Source organism: Tupaia chinensis, unplaced genomic scaffold (assembly GCF_000334495.1).
Source record: "Tupaia chinensis unplaced genomic scaffold, TupChi_1.0 Scaffold000604_1, whole genome shotgun sequence".
Taxonomy (NCBI): Eukaryota; Metazoa; Chordata; class Mammalia; order Scandentia; family Tupaiidae; genus Tupaia; species Tupaia belangeri.
Genome location: NW_006160122.1, coordinates 1690144 through 1710761, shown reverse-complemented (window position 1 = coordinate 1710761; position 20618 = coordinate 1690144). Strand labels below are relative to the sequence as shown.

The 20618-nt window shown below is 46.2% G+C and overlaps 1 protein-coding gene across 1 annotated transcript; it reads right to left on the bottom strand.

Moving 5' to 3' along the window:
* Positions 1-535: 535 nt before the first annotated feature.
* Positions 536-16705, bottom strand: UTP11 (UTP11 small subunit processome component). The gene is made up of 9 exons (XM_027775766.1): positions 16550-16705; positions 10030-10091; positions 6571-6673; positions 6082-6195; positions 5196-5289; positions 4972-5102; positions 1596-1706; positions 748-875; positions 536-673 (listed from the first exon to the last, which is right to left on the bottom strand). Exons 1-8 carry the CDS (start codon positions 16610-16612, stop codon positions 792-794), a joined length of 762 nt encoding a protein of 253 aa, XP_027631567.1. The 5' UTR covers positions 16613-16705; the 3' UTR covers positions 536-673; positions 748-791.
* Between the last annotated feature and the right edge of the window lie 3913 nt (positions 16706-20618).

The following is a 20618-nucleotide window of genomic DNA, read 5'->3' as shown; positions in this document are numbered from 1 at the left end:
CCAGCTGGCCTAAATGGGTGGATGCCACATGGCAATACACGATTCGATTAAAAAACATGCCGAGTACATGTGCATGTATACCTACATGTGTGTCTGTGTATGTGACCAAAATTCTGGGAGGAGGATGGCGGAGAGGGGATTGTGGCATCGCCATCCTCCCAAAAGACGGTTTTCTCACTTTTCCTCACTGCCCCTCCATCTCTCCAGCAAACATACGAACCCTTCAGCAAATTAAAAAAGGAAAAACTTGATGGACCAAAATCAAAAAGCATTAATGACTTAATAAAAATGTTAGGATATAAAACTGTTCACTAGAACTACAAAACACAGGAACAAAAACTGATGCAGAGCTTTATCAACTGGAGAAGATGAAACAGAGTTCGCCTCCACAGCACCCACCACAGTAAGCGTGCAGTAAGCACCTGCTCTTGAGTAAGTATGAGATCAGGAGTGAATTCCTCGATTTTCCAAAGTGCTGTAATGGGATTATAACTTTCATGATGCATATAAAAATAAGACTTATTTCACAACCAAACAGAGTCACGTGGGGAAAGGGACTTTAATACTATTCACAGAAAGACCTCAAATGTCAGACTGATAGTCAATTACGGCTACAAACCAGAACACCAAGTCACCTGGACTAATGGAATGTGCAGATACTAAAAAAAAAAAAAAAAAAAAAAAAAAAAAAAAAAAAAAAAAAAAAAAAAAAAAAAAAAAAAAAAAAAAAAAAAAAAAAAAAAAAAAGGAATTCTTTTTGATGCAGAATGACAAGGCTTATCTATAACATGTCAACGCTTTCGACGACTCTGAAATTTGTAAATAGCGGGGGAGTTCACTGTTTGTTTCTTCACCTTCACTTTCTGAGTTTTATCCTACAAAAGAAGAAAAAGGTGATCAAGAAACTGTGGGAGAGGATTTGCAAAACAGGAAGGTTAATGAACTACTATGGGAAAGCCTCCGAGTTAGCTCTTCTCAAAGTTCAGAGGGACATGCCCACTGCTGTCGGCACCCACCACAGCAACGAGTGGATTTCTCCCCTCGGCCTCCAGAATGGTACTAGCTGTGTCCAGACCTTTGGAAAATTGAGAAGAGGTGCCCAATAACTGTTCTGTTAAAGATTCTAATCTTAATTCTCTCACGGAACCCCAGTTGAGAAAGGTTGACTTAAATGATCTGCAAAGCTCAAGAATTTGACATTTGGAGGAATGATAATATGAAAGAGGCCTCTTATATGCCTTAGCTCTGCTATTTAACTACACAATGTTGTCTATTTTTAAACACCACTGAGTGACATGCACTGTTTTGTTAACCTGTTTAAATGTTACGGGTGCTGCTCATAAGCTATAAAGTTCATACGCTACCCGATCCTACCCTCTGCTGTTCCAAAGCACTGACTAATAACCTCTTATTACCTTCTTAATCAAGGAACATTTCAACACTGTCAGGGTAACAGGCATTGGCTTGAACCACTGCCCCTGAGGGGCAGACATTTTCACTGGGGTTGATTTTACACACACTGAAATCCAGTCTCAGTTAAGACCTTTACAAGAAAGAAAAGGAAAAAAAAAAAAGACCTAAGGCTCTCTCCTCACCAGAAGATCTTTGCGTGTTTGAATTTTCTGAGCAATAACAAACAATTTCTTCTCTCGCTCGATCCGCTGTGCCAGGCAGTTATACTGCTTCTGTCTTTCTTTGGCTAGCCGCTGCAGAAGAGACCCACACATTTTCAATAAAGCAATTAACAGGACAAAACGAAGACGAAACTGCTTCTTAACCCACTTAAGCACAAGTGTACAAATGGTTTCATCAACTCTGTCCTAACTCCAAAATCAACATAATGTGATTCCTGTCAAGTTGTCCATTTTAAAAACCACTCTAGAGCTGAAGAGAATCATAGAGACTAACTTATCGAGACCTGTCATTTTATAAATGCAGAAAAATGAGGCCCGGAGGGAAAAAACTGGCCAAAGGAGCCTGGAGCAGTCAGGACTGTTTCCAAGTCTCAGGGATCCCAAGCATCTTTCCACTACTGCACTACTGCCAATGGCTCCTCAAAGACCAGTGGTCCTTTTCAACTTTGGGGAATCCCAAACCTCAGAGAAACTGATGAAAGCTTTGGGTTCTTCCTTGAGAGAAATGTACATGCTTGTACACCTCTGTGCAAACATACACCTTTTTGCACAAAATTTGGGCATGGGAGGAAGGTGTTCACAGACCTCTCACAGTGCATCCACTAGTCATCCCCTCCAAGTTACCAAGTAAACTCCCTTGCAAACCAACTAGAGGTCTCTTAATAAAAATAAGTCTGCTTGGGACCAGCAGGTGGCATAGTGGTTAAGGTGCTCAACAGCCCACATGGTTAGAGCCCTGGAACTGGAGGCTTAAAAATCACACCAGGCTCATGTGCGTGCACGCCCAAAACCCCAGGAAGAGAATGGAGACGGGACTGTGACATGCCATCCCCCTGGGAGGGGGGGATTTCTCACTCTTGCTCTGCTCTGTCTCTCTCTCTCTCCCCTCGCCGGCGAACATAGGCACACCATGGCAAGAAACCTTTAAAAAAAAAAAAGTCTACTTTAAACAAAACAATAAAAAGAAACAACACTACTAGAGAGAAAACCGTCTCTGAAACTACATTGAACTAGTCTCCAGAGGAGTCTGGAATACTAATTTCTTTTCTTTTTTTTTTTTTTGGAGAGGTTTTTGCTATAGGGCATGTGCCCTCACCAGACAGAGAAAGAAAGACAGAGAGACAGGAAGCGAGAGATCACCCCCCAGGGGGGATGGCCACGCCGCAATCCCTTTTCCTCCATTCTCCTCTTGGGATCTTGGGCACGCACACACAGGCGCCCGGCGTGAGTTTAAGCCACCGGGTCCAGGACGCAAACCGAAGTTGACTACATGGGAGTCCAGGGACATAGCCATTATGCTAACTGCTGGTCCCTGGAATACTAATTTCTTCAGGGACTACCACAATACTAGAGAAGTGTCGGTGACACAACCAATTGAAAATTCAACTCATTAACAAACAGGGTTATCACAAGAACACTAGCCAGCCAGCTCTGCGGCTGAAGTGTTATCTACATAGAGGGGAATATTACTGGGCCTCGGATTTCAACGATTCACCAATTCTAGCAGAGTCTCACAGCAGTGGTTTCAGACAGCTTTTGTTTTCACTTTATTGCACAGACTGTCAAATTTATGGGATTACCCAATATAGTCAAACTAATTAGGGGTATTTATATTACTAAAGCAAGTTTAGCTGCCTCTGAGCTAGAGGAAACTGCTGTGAAATTAAACATTGGAAGCAAAACTGATGCGGTGTAAATGATTCAAATCAAAACAGAACAGCTGTCTGCTCGAAACACATTGACAGCATTTTTTTTTTTAATGAATCAGTCAGAAGTGAGAGTTCAATTCCAGAAGGCTTTAAGGAGAAGCATATCTTCTGCAGAAACCAGTTACAGTGATGGAAAACGCCATAAGGAAAAGTCAGTACAAAATGCTGGTTATAAATCCATACTATGAAAAGCTCTGACATGTGTATTCACTGATAAAGCCTAAATATCAAAGCATACCAAACCACTTCGTCTTCTGCTCCCTCCTTTCTCGGCATTTTAAAAATGATGACCTGGAGGCCAGCAGGTGGCGTGGTAATTAAGGCACAGGACTCCCACATGACTGACTACAGTTCGAGTCTTGGGCCTAGCAGCTTGCTTTCTCACTTTCCCTTCCTCTCTCTGTCTGTCTCTTTCTGGTCAAATTTTAAAATGATAATAATAAATGGAATTAAATAAATAATTCCTTAAAAAAAAAAAAAGATCGGGGATCGGCAGGTGCCGTGGTGGGTAAAGTACTGGACTCCCACATGGCCAACCACAGTTTGAGTCTCAGACCTGGTGGCCGGCTGTCTCACTTTCTTTTTTTTTCTCTCTCTCTCTCCCTCTCCTCCTCTCGTCAAATTTTAAAATAACAATAAGAAAAAACAATTAAAAAGATGATCTGTCAATATTAAAAGCACAATATGGGACCAGCGGGTGGTGTAGTGGCTAAGGCATAGGACATTCCCTCATGGCCAATCACGGTTCAAGTCCTGGACCTGTGGCTTTTTTTTCTCTCTCTCTCTCATCAAATTAAAAATAAATGATTGAGTAAATAAAGTTAAATAATAATAATTCTTTTTTTATGAGGTTTTTGCCATAGGGTGCATGCGCTCACCAGAGAGAGAGAGAGACAGAGAGACAGAAAGCGAGAAATCACCCCCCAGGGGGGATGGCCACGCCGCAGTCCCTTCTCCTCCATTCTCCTCTTGGGGTCTCGGGCACGCACGCACATGTGCCCGGCGTGAGTTTTAAGCCACCGGGTCCAGGACTCGAACCACGGTCGACTACATGGGAGTCCAGCAACATAGCCGTTACGCCAACTGCTGGTCCCTAAATAAATAATTCTTAAAAAAAAAAAAGTATGATATGTGGGGCCAGCAGGTGGCGTGACGGTTAAGACAGCTGGATCTCCATAGCCAAATGCAAGATTTGAGGCCCAGACCCAGGAGTCTGAAAAACACGCCAGGCACATGTTCATGTGTGCCCAAAATCCCCAGAAGAGAATGAAGGAGAAGGAACAGTGCAGCCATGTCCCCAGGGAGTGCTTTCTCTCTTTCTCTCTGCCTCTCTCTAGCGAGTGCACACGCCCTATAACAAACTGGGGGCAAAGGACGGCACAATGCACAGGGTCAGAGCTGAAACGCAAATGCACGCTTATAGGCCAAACCTAAGCTCCTGACTACTATACCACATGGCCTCCAAACTTAAAAAGCCAAAGAACTTTCCTCTACTTCCAACCCCCCTTCCACTTCTCTAAGGGAACTTAATGAGTTTTCCAGAAATAATTATATTAAATGTAGTGGCAAAACAAAAAAGAACCTAGATTCTCCTAAGCCTACATGTCAAGGACAATAAAGAATATTACCTTGAGTCGAGTCCCAGGGGTAACTCCTTTCACTTTTTCCTTCTGCAAGGTCTCTATCCTGGGTCTGTTAAAGACTCTGTCCACTAGTTCCGGGGCTGTTTGCAGGTGAGTTGCAAGATCAAACTGTTCAACTAAAATTCAAGACAATCCTTGAGGCACTGTCTCCATCACCAAATACAGACTGACACGGCAGGCTGTCCCAGAAACCTCCAATCATCTCATACCTTCCTTTTTGGTGTCAAAAAAAAATACATGCTTCTTCGGTTGCTTCCCCTTGAAATCCAGCAGATGGAGCTCTGATTTCAGTCTTTCAATTTTCTAGAATATAGAATATGGTCTTGCTTTCTATTGAGTTCTTCTGGGGTATTAAAAATAAACTTGCAAACACTTTTACATCATTTTACGTCATACTGCCAGTCAGCAAAGAATTTGCTCTATTCTTTTAAAGAACCAGTAACATCCACCAAGCATCAGCTACACCTGAGGGACTGGGCAGAGCACCCACAAAACTCATTTAATCCCTACAACATTATGAAATATTGGATTATCGGAAAAGTCATGACCTATTTTTCCTGGGTTTTCTATGCAAAAATGCATCATGACTTTTCTGACAATCAGCAGAAATGAGGGAACAGCCTCAGGGAGATTAACTCGTCCAGTCATGGGGCTGGTAAAAGGAAGAGCCAGAATTCAAAGCTACGCCTGCCTCTTTCTCGGACATGCACTCTCTCTATTCACCCATGCTGCCTCAACTTCTATCATTATCACAAGCTAGCATACATTAGGCCTAAAAATGCCAGAAGAAACCAACTGATCACTTGAGATGGATGGATTTGTGCTTTCTTTCTTAACCAACAAAAATACATCGGAGTAAAGAGTTCATTGTTGGGGCCGGCAGGTGGCATGGTGAATAAAGATGCTGGACTCCCACGTAGACGACCACAGTTCAAGTCCTAGACCTGGCGGTTTGCTTTCCTCCTTTCTCTTTCTCTCCCTCCCTCTCTCTCTCTCTCTCTCTGTCTCTGTCTGGTCAAATCAAAAAATAATAACAACAAATGGAATTAAATAAATAATTCTTGTTTAAAAGTGTAAAAAAGAAAGAGTTGTTACCTTAGCTTCTGCGACCCTTTTCATTTCTATATATTTGACATCCTGAGTTCTCATCAGCTTTAGCTGTTCGGGAGTTACCTCTTCCTTGGTCTCCTTAATAACATGAACTCCATCCTGAAATCCGAATTTAGAAGATACATCCCTATTAGATTAAAATCTGTAAATTGTGGACACCACGGTTAGAACAAAGACAGCCACAAGCTGTCTAAGCGCAGTAACCCAGCCCTCAGCCCCAGGGTGCACGCTCGGTGCAGCGCCTCCAGCCACGCCTCCTGAGAGCAGCTCCGGCAGAAGACAGCCCAAACACAGAAGCAGAAGTGCGTCTGCTCCAGAATGGGCAGGTCTGCCATGGATATGGACTGAGAGCACCTGGACCAACCCGACAAGGGCAAAATCGAAGCCAAGGATCCTTCCTCGCCATCTCCTCCCCCATTTGTATTTTCCAACAGTTGGGAATTCAAAACACCAACTGATCCATTAGGCACCCACCTGGAGTTTAACTCGAGTCATTTTATAGTAGAATTCATCTGGATTTTTTTCAAGTGCCTTCTTCCGCAGAACTCTGAGGAACTCTTGTTTTTTATGGTAGTCACTAAAAAAATAGGTTAAGTAAAGTTCGTTGCAAAAAAAAAAAATCCACAATAGGCAAACTTTATAAGCATCTTAAAGCTCACACAAAATGAAATGAAAGAAGCCAAACCAGTGACTGGAGCTGACCACGCTGCACCATCACTGAGTTGAGCTTGGTCTCTGCATGGTCCACAGTCTCTCGGTTCTCACCGATCCCAGTGATACCTGAGATTAACTGCCCCCAACCCACATACGTGTCAGTATCATTTATATCGTTATAGGAAAACAGCAAACAAAGCACAAACGAGGCCCAGCGTGGTGGCGGGCAGCAGCAGACAGAACAGCAGTGTTGGAATTCACATGGTCAACTTCAGCTTCAGATCCCCAGGTCAACTAGAAAACGTGCTGAACACATGTGTGCCCAAGAAGAGCTGAAGAGCTGCAGGGCTAGGAAAAGGGGACTGCAGCGTGACAAGACCTTGTAGGGTGCTTCTGTCACTTTCCCTCCCTCCTCCCTTCCCTCGGTTCCTCTTTGTCATGTACGGGCTTTGCTACCATGAATTTTAAAAACGCAGGACTGGCACTTCTACCCGAATAAAAGAAAAACTTAGGGCAGCCCTACGGCTAGCAGTTAAGGGAGTAGGATCCCACAAGGACGACTGCAGTTCAAATCCTGGTCCTGGTGGCTAGAAAAACACCAGGCACACATGTATGAATGCCCCAAATCCTGACAGGGTAGAAAATGGAGAACAGATGCTAGTGTGACCATGTCCCACTAGGGGATGCTTTTCCTCTCTCTCTCTGGCAAATATGCATGCCCTCTGCCAATTAAAAAAAATGTAAAGAGGGGCCAGCAGGTGGCACGCTGGTTAAGGCACTTGACTCTCAACGACCGACCACAGTTTGAGTCCCAGAGCTGGCAGCTTGCTTTCTCACCTTCCTTCTCTCTGTCTCTCTGTCTCTCTCTGATGAGTGTTCATGCAAATGAAATAATAACACTGGGACCAGCAGTTGACGTAATGGCTATGTTGCTGTACTCCCATGTAGTCGATTGTAGTTCAAGTACCGAACTCGGTGGCTTAAACTCACGCTGGGTGTGTGTGCGTGCGTGCCCAAGATCCCGAGAGGAAGATGGAGGAGAAGGGACTGCAGTGTGGCCATCCCTCCTAGGGGTGATTTCTCACTTTCTGTTTCTCTGCATCTCTGTGTCTTTCTGGCGAGTGCATGTGCCCTATAGCAAAAAACTCTCCAAAATAAATAAATAATAACACTAATAAAAAACGCTAAATGGAACCAGCAGTTAGCATAATGGTTACGTCGCTGGACTCCCACATAGTCAACCGCGGTTCGCGTCCTGGACCTGGTGGCTTAAAACTCACACCGGGCACATGTGTGTGTGTGCCCAAGATCCCGAGAGGAGAATAGAGGAGAAGGGATTGCGGCGTGGCCACCCCCCTGGGGGGTGATTTCTCGCTTTCTGTCTCTCTGTCTCTCTCTGTCTGTCTGGCAAGCGCATGCGCCCTATAGCAAAAACCTCTCAAAAAAAAAAAAAACTAAATAATTATTTTTTAAATTTAAAGAAAAAAACAAATACAAATGAAAACTTCTTAAATAATCCTGTAAAATTGTTCTGATGTAAGCTTGGGCACTACTAAATGACCAAATATGATTCTAATCATGCTATACTACACCATATACCACGGTAACTAGAATCGAGGCGTCTGGACCCTGATCTGGGTTCAAATCTTAGTAAATAATCTTGAATAAGTTAATTAACTACTATATATCTCCAATTAATCTGTAAAATAGGTATGTTAATAGTATCTCTTCCTGGGGCCTGCAGATGGTACATAAGTGGTTAAGGTGCAGGACTCCCAAAAGGCTGACTAAAGTTTTTTTGGGGGGAGAGGTTTTCGCTATAGGGCGTGTGCACTCGCCAGATAGAGACAGAGAGACAGAGACGCGAACCTCAGTCGACTACATGGGACTGACTAAAGTCTGAGCCCTGGACCTGGCAACTTGAAAATCACAGCAGAAGCAGCCGGGACCAGCAGTTAGCGTAATGGCTATGTCGCTGGACTCCCACATAGTCGACCGCGGTTCGAGTCCTGGACCCGGTGGCTTAAACTCACACCGAGCGTGTGTGCGTGCGTGTCCAGGATCCCGAGAATGGAGGAGAAGAGATTGTAGCGTGGCCATACCCTCAGAGGGTGATTTCTGGCTTTCTGTCTATCTGTCTGTCTCTCTGTCTTTCTGGAGAGCGCACATACCCTATAGCAAAAACCCATCAAAAAAAAAAAGAAAGAAAGAAAATCACAGCAGGAGCATGTGTATGCATGCCCAAAACCCCAAGGGGAGAATAGAGAAGAAGGAATTGTAGGCGTGGTCTTACCCCTAGGGAGTGATTTCCTACTTTCTCCAACTATCTCTGGAGAGTGCACATGCTCTATAGCAAAAAAAACTAAAAAGAACATATTTTTTAAAAAACGGTAACATATCCCAGAAGGCTGTGAAGATAAATGAATATAAAAATTGTCAATCTTGGGGTCAGAGGTGGCAAGGTGGTTAAGGGCACGGGACTCCCATGTGGCCAACTGTGGTTTGAGTCCCAGACCTGGCAACGTACTTTCTCATTCTTTCTCTCTCTTGTTCTGTCCCTCTCTGGTCAAATTAAAATACATAAGTAAATATAGTTAAATAAAATAATTCTTAAAAAAAAAAAACTGTAAATCTCCCAGAACGTTGCCTGTTATCTCCAATAACAGTACACTACTATTATTGGCCTTAAAAACTCTGGGACCACTTAATCCATCACCACCATCAGTACCAGGGGCATAAGAAGGACCTCAGCTGACATGTGGGCTAACAAATAATTACGAAGCATTCTGCAAATAAGTGCTAACGAAGGAGAATGGGGACGATTGTTTCATAAATGCTTTCAGAGTTCAAGTTCACCCACGCTCAGCCTCATGAATCCGTCCTTCACAGCCCTTCATTCCATACCACACACGTGGTGATGTGAGAGGTTCCACAAATGGAATTTTGTCTTTAGGTTATATCTTGCATTTCAAAAAAGGGGAAAGAAAAAAGATTCAGCTTTTGGTTCAAACGCCAAGGTGGAGGCAAATCAAAGCCCCTCTGAGAAACCAATCTGGAGCATAAGAGCAAAAGTTTGAAATGCAACTACAGTTAAATAATGATCTGTCTCAACAAAGACAGTGATTTTGGGTCACAGAAACATTGGACAGGTTGCCAGCGCTTCGGCCGTTTTATCAATGGCAGGAAATGATCTCCTCTTGACACTCGAGCAATTCAGCTGCAGCGCAGAGAAGCTGCAAGAGTTCCTGGCAGCACCTCTACCAGCAGGAGCGAACTTACTCTGCACGAAGTTTGTAATCTTTCTTTTTCTCCAACAGGCCCAGATGTTTTCTAAAGCCGGGCTAGAAGATAAAAGAACAGAACAGTGCTTAGTTTCCTGGGTAAACACATACCCACATTAATGTGACACCTGACTGGAAGCGTCTCTGGAGCACTCAGTAAATCCATGTCCTTGGAGCCAACCCACTACTCTGTTCACTCCCCTCCTCCAACCAAGCCGCCCACGGACGGTGCAGGCGCCAGACAGGTCACAAGCACAGCCACGGTAGGTTCCTTGGCCTATTAAGGACAGAGAGAGGCAACAATGACTCGGCACTAAGCGAGCAGTTGCCAGCTGTACTAAAATTACTACCAGCTTAATCCGAGGGTTTAGAAAATACTACGAAGGGAAAACATAGAAACAGGGAGGCAACTGTGGTAAGGCAGCTAAATTTAGAGTCTGGAGGGTTGGGTTCAAATCCAAGTCTGTGACCTTGGGACCCTCACTTAACTTCTCTGAGCTGCCGGTTCCGAGCCACAAGACGAGCATGAATGATAGCGCCTGTCCTGCAGCTTACACTGGGGCCCCCCTGAGCCTCAGGAAGTGGTTAACGCCTGCACGTGGCCTGGCACGCAGCAGGGGCCCAGTGCATTTCCCGTTCTTACTGTACCTTTGGTGCAAAGAATGGGAGAAAACAGGGACCAGCAGTTGGCATAATGGCTATGCTGCTGGACTCCCATGTAGTCAACCGCGGTTCGAGTCCCAGACCCAGTGCCTTAAACTCTGGGCGCTTGTGCATGCATGCCCAAGATCCTGAGAGGAGAATGGAGAAGAAGGGACTGCAGCATGGCCATCCCCCCTGGGGGGTGATTTCTTGTTTTCTGTCCCTGTCTTTCTGGCGAGCGCAAGCACCCCCATAGCAAAAATCTCTCCCCACAAAAAAAGAATGGGAGAAAACCAAGCACCAGAAAGTGCCTCCAGACACTCCTGGACAGTGTGGAGGGCACAGGACTCAATCTTCGTATACTCCTACAAACGACTGTGTGTGCAGCACCTCGTACGTGCCAGTCTGCCCCGGCGCCTCTCCTATGCCGTCCTAACAGGCACAGGTGTCGAGTACTTCCGCTGTGAGAAAACACCACGTTGTGTGCTGCGCGGTCTCATTAATGCCCACAACAAGCCCAGAAAGCAGGGAGAGCAGGCACTGCAGTTTTCCAGAAGAGAAATGACGTTTAGAGAGTGACACACCCAAGAATCCAGGGGGGATGGCCACGCTGCAATCCCTTCTCCTCCATTCTCCTCTCAGGATCTTTGGCACGCACGCACACACGCCTGGCGTGTTTAAGCCACCGGATCTGGGACTTGAATCACGGCCGACTACATCGGAGTCTAGTGACATAGCCATTACGCTAACTGCTGGTTCCGACTTTTGTTTTTTAAGAATTACTTATTTTAGGGAACCAGCAGTTAGCGTAATGGCTATGTCACTAGACTCCGATGTAGTCGGCCGTGATTCAAGTCCCAGATCCGGTGGCTTAAACACGCCAGGCGTGTGTGCGTGCGTGCCAAAGATCCTGAGAGGAGAATGGAGAAGAAGGGACTGCAGCATGGCCATCCCCCCTGGGGGGTGATTTCTCGCTTTCTGTCTCTTTGTCTCTCTCTGTCTGGCAAGCGCACGCGCCCGATAGTGAAAAACCTCTCCAAATAAAAAAGAATTACTTATTTTAAAATTTATGTATTATTTCTTTTTTCACATGAGTTTTGCTAGAGAAAGACAGAGACAGTGTGAGAGAGAGCAAGAGGGAGAGAAAGCAAGCCACCAGGTCCAGGAGTTGAACTGTGGTCATCCATGTGGGAATTCCAGCACCTTAACCACCATACCACCCGCTGGACCCAACTTTTTCTTTTTTTTAAGAATTTTTTATTTCATTTGTTGTTTTTGTTTTGTTGTTGTTGTTGTTGTTGTTATTATTATCTGACCATAGAGAGACAGAGACAGAAAGGGGAAGTGAGAAAGCAAGCCTCCAGGTTGGGGACTCGAACCGTGGTTGGCCATGTGGGAGTCCAGCATCTTAACCACTGTGCCACTTGCGAGCCCCATTAACTTTAACTTTTGAAGAAGTATGTACAGTTCACTAATATTTGAATTTGTATGGAGCCGGCAGGTGGCATGGTGGCGGTTAAGGTGCTGGCCACTGTAGTTCAAGTTCTGCACCGAGTGGCTTGAAAATCAAACCAGGCACATATGCATGCATGCCCAAAATCCCAGGAGGAGAATGGAAAAGGGACTGTGGTACAGCCATGGCCACCAGGCGATGACTTTTTACCTTCCCTCACACTGTCTATGCCTCTCTCTAGCAAGTGCAAACGTCCTACGGCAAAACACTTAAAAAAAAAAAAAAAGTACAGGGACCAACAATTAGCATAATAGTTATGTCGCTGGACTCCCACGTAGTCGACTGCGGTTCACGTCCCGGAACCGGTGGCTTAAAACTCACGCCGGGCATGTGTGCATGCATGCCCAAGACCCCGAGAGGAGAACGGAGGAGAAGGGATTGCGGCGTGGTCATCCCCCCTGGGGGGTGATTTCTTGCTTTCTCTCTATCTGGTGAGCGCATGCGTCCTATAGCAAAAACCTCTTCAAAAAAAAAAAGGTATAATAATTTAGATGATGGGGATAGCATTTGGCGTGGTGGTTAAGGTGCTGGACTCTCACACGATCAACTCTTGGGCTCAGGGCTTGAAATCACACTGGGACAAGACCAGCACATGGCATAACAGTTACGTCACTGGATTCCTATGTAGTGGACCATGGTTCAAGTCCCAGACTTGGTGACTTAAAACTCATATCAGCAGGTGTATGTACCCAAAATCCTGAGAGGAGAAAGAAGAAGAAATTGTGACATGACCATCCCCCCAGGGGGTGATTTCTCACTTTCTACCTCTCACTCCCCAGTGAGTGCACACACCCTATAGCAAAAAAGAAGTGGAGGGGAGGAGAGAAGAGAAGAGAGAAGGGAAGAGGGGGAAAGGGAAGAGAAGGGGAAGGGGAGGGGAAGGAAGGGGAGAGGGAGGGGAAGGAGAAGGGAAGAAAATCACACTGGCATGAGTGCGTGCCCAAAATCCCAAGAGGAAAATGAAGAAGGAATTCCTGCATGGCCATCCCCCCTGGGGGTGAGTTCTCACTTTCCTCCTCTGATTCTGTCACACTCTCTCTGGAGAGGGCATACGCCCTATGCCAAAAAATCTTAAAATAATAATAATTCAAATGGAATTCTGAACAGTTGATTTTCTCAACTTTCATCCTTCAACTGATGCAAGAAAAAAAGTCAACATTTAAGGAGCCAGCAGGTGGCATGGTGGTTAAGGGTGCTAAAATCTAACATGGCTGACTGCAGTTCGAATCACAGACCTGGCAGTTTGCTCTCTTACTTTCCCTCTCTCTACCTCTCTCTCACTCTGTCCTTCTCTGGTCAAATTAAAATCAATGGATAGGGAACCAGCAGTTGGCGTAATGGCTATGTCGCTGGACTCCCACATAGTCGATCGCAGTTTGCATCCCGGACCCGGTGGCTTGAAACTCACACCAGGCGCGTTTGCGTGCATGCCCAAGATCCCTGAGAGGAGAATGGAGGAGAAGGGATTGCGGCGTGGCCATCCCCCCTGGGGGGTGATTTCTCGCTTTCTGTCTCTCTGTCTCTCTCTGCCTGTCTGGCGAGCGCATGCGCCCTATAGTGAAAAAAACCTCTCCAAATGAAATCAATGGATAGATGAAGTAGAGTAAAATAATTCTTTAAAAAAAAAAATTCAACATCTAAAATAATCTCTCCTGGAACCAGCTGATGGCGTTAATGGTTAGGTTGCTGGACTCCCACCTAGCTGACCATGGTTCAAGTCCTGGAGTTGAGCAGCTTAAAACTCATGTGGTGGTGGGGGCAACAGGTGGCATGGTGGTTAAGGGCACTGAATTCCCACATGGTCAATCATGGTTCGAGTCTCAGACCCGGCGGCTTGCTTTCTTGCTTTCCCTTTCTGTCTCTCTCTGGTCAAATTAAAATAATTCTAATTATAACAAATAGAATTAAACAATTCTTTTTTTAAAAAAAATCATATTGGACACACAAATATGCATGCCCAAAATCCCAAGAGGAGAATGGAGGAGAAGGGATTGGAGAATGGAGGAGAAGGGATCACTTTCTTTCTGTCTCTCCGTCAAGTGCACACGCCCTAAGCAAAAATCTCTTTAAACAAACAAAAAACCTTTCCTGATCATTTTTAATGATAGCAGGCACGAGGAGACCAACATAGTGAAGAAAGTAAACACACAGGTCAAAATAGCAAGAACACGAGGCAGAAATCTTGAAATCTGTCATGCCTACTTGAGCGTGCATCTGCATTACAGAAGAAAACCTGGTACTGCATCTGAAAGTTTACATATGGTACATGCCTTCCAAACAAAATTAAAAATATCTTCAGGAGCTTCCCCACTGCCTCATGAGACTACAGGATAAAGTCCAAATTACCCGAACAAAGACTGCTCCCATCCATGTGGCTGACCACCTTTCTAGCACAGCCCTCACCTCTGCCCGAAAACCTCCCTCCTACTCAGACTTGGCCATGCCAAGGCCACGGCCAGCCTTGAAAGCCCTTTCTCTGCCCTGCTAATCTAAATCAACTACTCACCACTGTGACTTTGGGGATACTGTTCTCTTTAAGCATTAGATGTACTGCGAGGTAATACTCACCTCATAAAGGTGCTACGGGAGCATATGAGACAATCCTCGTAAAACATGTAGGGCTAGCCCTAGCATATTTTTGTTGTTTTCTTGTTTCTTTGGGTGTTTTCTTTTTATGTCTTTGTTATAGGGTGCGGCCCTTGCCAGAGGGAGAAAATGAGAAATCATCTCCCAAGGGGAATGACCACACCACAATCCCTTCTCTTCCATTCTCCTCTTGGATTCTGGGCACACAGGCACACGCATCCAGCATGGTTTACAAGCCACTGGGTCCAGGATACAAACCATGGTCAACCATGTGGGAGCCCAGTGCCTTAAATAACCACTCCCCTGCAGGCTCCACACCTAGCATATTTTATGTGCCCAAAGCAATGGCGTTGCCTTCCAAGTCCAGCAAGTTTCACCGTAATGCTTTCTCTCGACGTTTCTATTCTTCCTGCTCACATACCTCCCCTAGCACTCTATGTGCCACCTCTTTATAAAGTTGCCTAAAACCCCAGGGGATTCCCGGCTTTGTAGCCCTTGCCAGCTACAGCTGTGTGTCTGAGCAAAGAACTGAACCTATCTGAGCCTTAGTTTCCTCATCTGTAAATGTGAAGCCGTAGAGTACCTAATTCCAGGGTGGCGGGTGGAAAGTGGTTGAGGCGCTGGATTCCCACATGGCCAAATGTGGTATAAGCCCTGGCCCTGGTGGCCTACTTTCTCACTTCCCCTCTCCCTCTGTCTCTCTCTAATCAAAATTTTTAAAATAATGATGATGAATAAAAAAAAAAAAAGCTTACTTATTTCCACACACCTGTTGTGAGAGTTAAATGAGATAGTAAGAGTAAAGCATTTTGCCGTCTGGCTCTAGCGCACAGGACGCATTTCTAACTGGTACTAGCATAACTTCTAGTTAGGTCCTCGCAGGCTTCCAAAGGAGGTGGCCCATTACAAAACTGCTCCCAGCACAACACTGAGCACACAGCAAGGACACAGTAAATGTGTGGCAGATGTGATCAAGCAGGAAGACCTGACTGGTTAAGATGCCTCGCTTCCCTCAACAGGTAGCTGCACAATTCTAGGCCCAGCCTTTCCCTTTTCTTGCCCTCATGGGAAAGGTGGATGGACCACATCTCCAAGACCTTTCTGAATCAGAAATTACGTGATTCCGCAGTGCAGTCAACTGGATCCTACGTGTAAGCTTTTGCCTGACCTCTCCACAGGGAAACACCCGCCACAGAAATCCTACAGCTATTTAATCGGCCCTAACTGGGTGTTTATCAGCCGGCTAGTCACTCTCTGGACCTCAGGTTCCTCACCTGGAAAACGGGGATGGAGAACACCAACACTACAGGGTGAATCACTAGCAAAAGCACAAGTGGCAGATCTTCATGAACCACAAAGCATAATGATGTCACTTGAGTGACACGGATCTCTTTGGTCACAGCCCCCAACCGCAGCAGCAGAGCTGAGCATCGGGTGGGATTCCAACTCCAGCCGGGCACTTGTGGCCTGTGCGAGATTTGACTCAAGCTCCTCGGGGAAAGCCGGGCATTGAACACAACCTCACTCAGTCACCGCACCGAAACCTGGCAGAGTGAGTCGACCCACCTGAGCAAGCACCTGCGGCAGCGCGCTCTTCCCAGAGACCCACCCACCCCACACCCCCCAGCCACGCCGGCGTCATTAGCATATATTTGCGTATATTTACATCCCGCCTCTACGTACCGCCGGGACCGGGACCCGGGAAAGGCGAGGGGGTTGCTGTGAGAGCCGCACATGGGGCTATGGACCAGCATTGGAGGGGCACGTGCGGTCCTACCTGGCTTCGCTCGGGGTGTTCCCGCTGCCGGGACTTAGCCGCCTTCCGAAAAGCCGCCGCCATGTCTACGCAGAAGCTCAGCAGACACTGCTGGTTCCGCACTGCCGCAGCCACCGCCTCCGCGGATCCTAACGGAAATAGGCCCAGCTGCCAGACGCTTAGAACCGCCCCCTCTTCGATGCAGCCTATCCGGACCTTCCCTTCCCGGAACTACGTTTTCCCACAGAGGTGGCCACCGCAGGCTCTTCTGGGAAGTATAGTTTCCTAGGCCTAGTCACGTGACAAGAGCCGATTCTTATTGGCCAGAGTCTGTCCATGCGTATGGAGAGCTCGCGTTTGCGCGTGAGCACCTGGGAACACGTGGCCGGCACTGCCCTCCGGCTGAGCTGCGTTTGATGTGCGCGCATAATCGGTCACCTACAGCTTGACTCCCCTTTGCATTATACATTTAAAGCTAGTAGCTGTTATACATTTAAAGCTAGGAGCCCTGTGTGTTTTGTTTTTGTTGTTGTTGAGGTTTTTGCTATAGGGCGTGTGTGCTCCCCAGAGAAAGAGACAGCGAGAAATCACGCCCCAGCGGGGATGGCCACGCCTTAATCCCTTCTCCATTGTCTTCTCGATCTTAGGCACGCACGCACATGCACCTGGTGTGTGCAGTAGACTACATGGGGAGTCCAGCAACATAGCCATTATGCCAACTGCTGGTCCCAACCCTGTGTATTTCCATGTTGGGGTTCAGGACACATCACCTCAAAGGAAGACCAAAATACACCACCCCCAAATCACTCTTTAGCATATTTTTAGCTGGTTATTCTGAGAAACTGCATACTCAGGAGTGGCTCTGCAAAGCTAGCTTGTAAAATAAATTCTCTTCTGTAAGGAAATCTACTTAAGTAAGTATCTATATCAGGATGTTAGCTGCTCTAAGTTTTATGGCCTGAGTGACTTTATCTGTATAACAAAACAAACTATTCATCATAAATTTACTTCCTTCACCCTGCTATGCCTAGTGTTGCCACCAGACCCCAGAAACCCCAAACCCCAGTTCTTTTCTAGAGCTTCAATCTTCTGACACTTCTTCAAGTCTCATATTTGTGGACTCCCATGGTTACTTATGTAATTAAATATGGTTTTTCTCCTCACCTGTTTTATGTCAACTTAATTCAGACAAGGTACCTGGAAGGATGGAGGGAAGCCATCGTTTGGTGCCCAGCAATATACCTGAAAGAGCAGTCTATAGAGAGAAAAGAGACCTTAAAGTGATATCTGGCTCTGCTGCTTACTTACTGGCTGTGTGTGACACTTGCCAGGTTTCTTGATTTTAATGAGCATCGTTTTTCTCACCCATAAAAATGAAGGTAATAACAGCATGCACCTCTTACTTCACAAGACTGTTGAGGGTTCCAGTTGAATTGAGGAGTCATATCTGTAAGCAACGTAGAAGAGAATTACCTAATGGCAGCAATTCTAAAATTCCAAGTCCTTCACACCCCTAAGGGAATGGCTGGGCCAACAGCATAAGTTTCAGAGGCAATACAGTGAAATAGTCAGGATCATGAACCAGGCAGGTATGTTCTGATTCTTTTTTTCTTTTTCTTTTTTCTTTTTTCTAAGTTGACCAGAAAGAGACAGAAGGGAAGTGAGAAAGCAAGCTGTCAGGTCTGGGACTCAAACCCCAGTTAGCCATGTGGGAGTCCACGCAACCTGCTGGCCCCAGATACGTTCTGATTCTAACTCTGCTGCCAGCCAAGGCAAAATTTGCTTTGCTGAACCTCTGTCTCCCCATCTGTAAAATGGAGGTAATAATAATACTATACCCCCAGGATTGTTGTAAAGGTTAAATGATAATATGCTTAAAATTCATCCCTTAGCAAGTTCACAATAAAATGGAGCTAATACTGTTGTTTTTATTATTACCAAATCTGATTCTCCTAGATTGAGGATGGGGCATGGTAGAGCACTCCAGAGACTTTTTTTTCCCTCACTGACACTGACTTTCAGTGGGTTCTATAATTGCACCATTTCTCATGACAGGGGTTACCCCTCCAGTTGGAGATCTCAGGAGAAATCCTCTCCTCAGCTCCCTTAGTTCTCAGTCCAGTTGAAGAATGGACACAAAAAAACGGAAATTATGTGTTTCAGTCTTGCTCAACTAGGGCCACAAACATTAACATAAATCCATGGCATCTGTCACCTCCGGTTGAAAGGCAAGGCTCTTTGTGACCTGGCCCACGCCCACTTTTCCAAGAAACCCAACTATAGGGGCCAGCCTGTGGCATGGTGGTTAAGGCACTGGATTACCACATGGCTGACCATGGTTTGAGTCCTAGACCTGGCAACTTGAAAATCATGCTAGGCATGTGTGCGTGCATGCCCAAAATCCCAGGAAGAGAATGGAGGAGAAGGGATTGCGGTATGGCCATCTCCCCTGGGGATTTCTCACTTTCATTCTTTGTCTCTCTGGCAAATACACATACCCTATGGCAAAAACCTAAGAAAAAAAAAAGGCCCAGCGGTCAGACAAAGTAGTCAGGTGGCAGCCACAGCCACTCCTGTCTCTTCCCCTGAAGAACACACTGAGTGACCAACAAGCCCTGTGCCCTGGAATGGGATCCTGGCATCAGCCCCAGAGCTGAATTGTACCTCTGCCACCTATTGGCCTGTGATTTGGGGACACATTGTCAGAGTCTCAAGTCTTACTTTACAAAAGGGGGATAATAATAACCACCTTGTTGGGGTCACTAGGTGGCGTGTTGGTTAAGGGCACTGGACTCCCACATGGCTGACTGCAGTTCAAGTCCTAGACCTGGCAGCTTGCTTTCTCACTTTCTGTGGGAGGCTGCGCACCAGCGAATATCCCCCTTAGGTTTCGGTTTCTCAGAGAGCAAACAATTACACAATGCCAAAGGCCATGATTGGTTCCCCTTCAAAACCTCACCTCAAAACCATACTCTGATTGGCCACTTCCCATAGCAAATTGGTGAGCTTAGAATCCCTCAGATTTGCATATCTGGCACCTCATGATTGGTCCACAAAAGCAACCAATCATAACCCACCTTCTACAATCCTTCATTAGCATATAGGGCAACCAATCACGGCCCACCAGCATGTATATAACCACGATCCCTGGCCCACAATCGCCAGATGACCCTGAAGACCCTAAAGAGTTGTGACACCGGGTCATCTCCAGATGACCCTGAAGAGTTGTGACACTGCGTCGTCGTCTCCCTGTTGTAACACTGTGTCATTCATCCCATCTCTCACTCCTTCCCTCAGGAAAACTGTTCAACTGTCCCCCGGGTCGGGACAACTTTCCCTCTCTTTCTCTGTTTATCTCTGATCGAACTGAAAAATAATAATAATAAATAAAGTTAAGTAAAATCATTCTTTAAAAAGATAATGATCACCTTGCATGGGTTTCGTGAGGACTGAAGGGGATAAGGACTAGCACTCAGCATAGCACCCTGCACATAGTCAGCATTTAACTGACTGGTTCTCCCTCTGCTCCCACTCCCCACTCGCGCTTTGGGAAAGTCATTCATTTCACCGTCCCTGCCCACAAATCCATTGCCGGGCTTGGGGTCACAAGGAAAGTTTTTGAGCGATTTGAAAGAGGGTGTCTGCTAAGCCTAAACGTTCACAAGGGCTCTAGGCAACACAGTGGGTAAGAGTGAGCAATACATCCAAAGAAGGAAGGATTTCTCACGAGGGGAAGGAGGACGTGCGGTTACAGGCTTACAGGAGTGATTCAGCACCCAGAGGAAACCATGAGGCCTGTCAGAAGCCACCCAGGCCTTCCCTTTATAAACGCTTGCAAGGTGAGAGAACACCTGGGGGACCCTGAGCAAGAGAGAAAACGGGGTGTATGGGGACCTCTTGGTGAGTAAAGGGGCAACCAGGTCCCATTCATCGAAGGCTAGTTGTCCAGCACTAGGCCTCTGCTTCCAGCGCCAGCTGACACACCTGTTTCCCAGGGAGGAGGGGAGGACAGACAAGGAACAGGGACAGGGAGTCCAGGCGGTGGATCTCTAGAACTCCCTGGGGAATGTCTTCCTGGGCCAATGGAAAG

Excerpts from the sequence above, each read along its gene's own strand:
- UTP11 (XM_027775766.1), bottom strand. The coding sequence starts at position 16,612 with ATGGCGGCGGCTTTTCGGAAGGCGGCTAAGTCCCGGCAGCGGGAACAC. Across the intron at positions 10,092-16,549 it reads AACACCCCGAGCGAAGCCAG|CCCGGCTTTAGAAAACATCT; the intron begins GTAGGACCGCAC and ends TTTATCTTCTAG. Across the intron at positions 1,707-4,971 it reads CCCCTGGGACTCGACTCAAG|CGGCTAGCCAAAGAAAGACA; the intron begins GTAATATTCTTT and ends TCTCTTCTGCAG.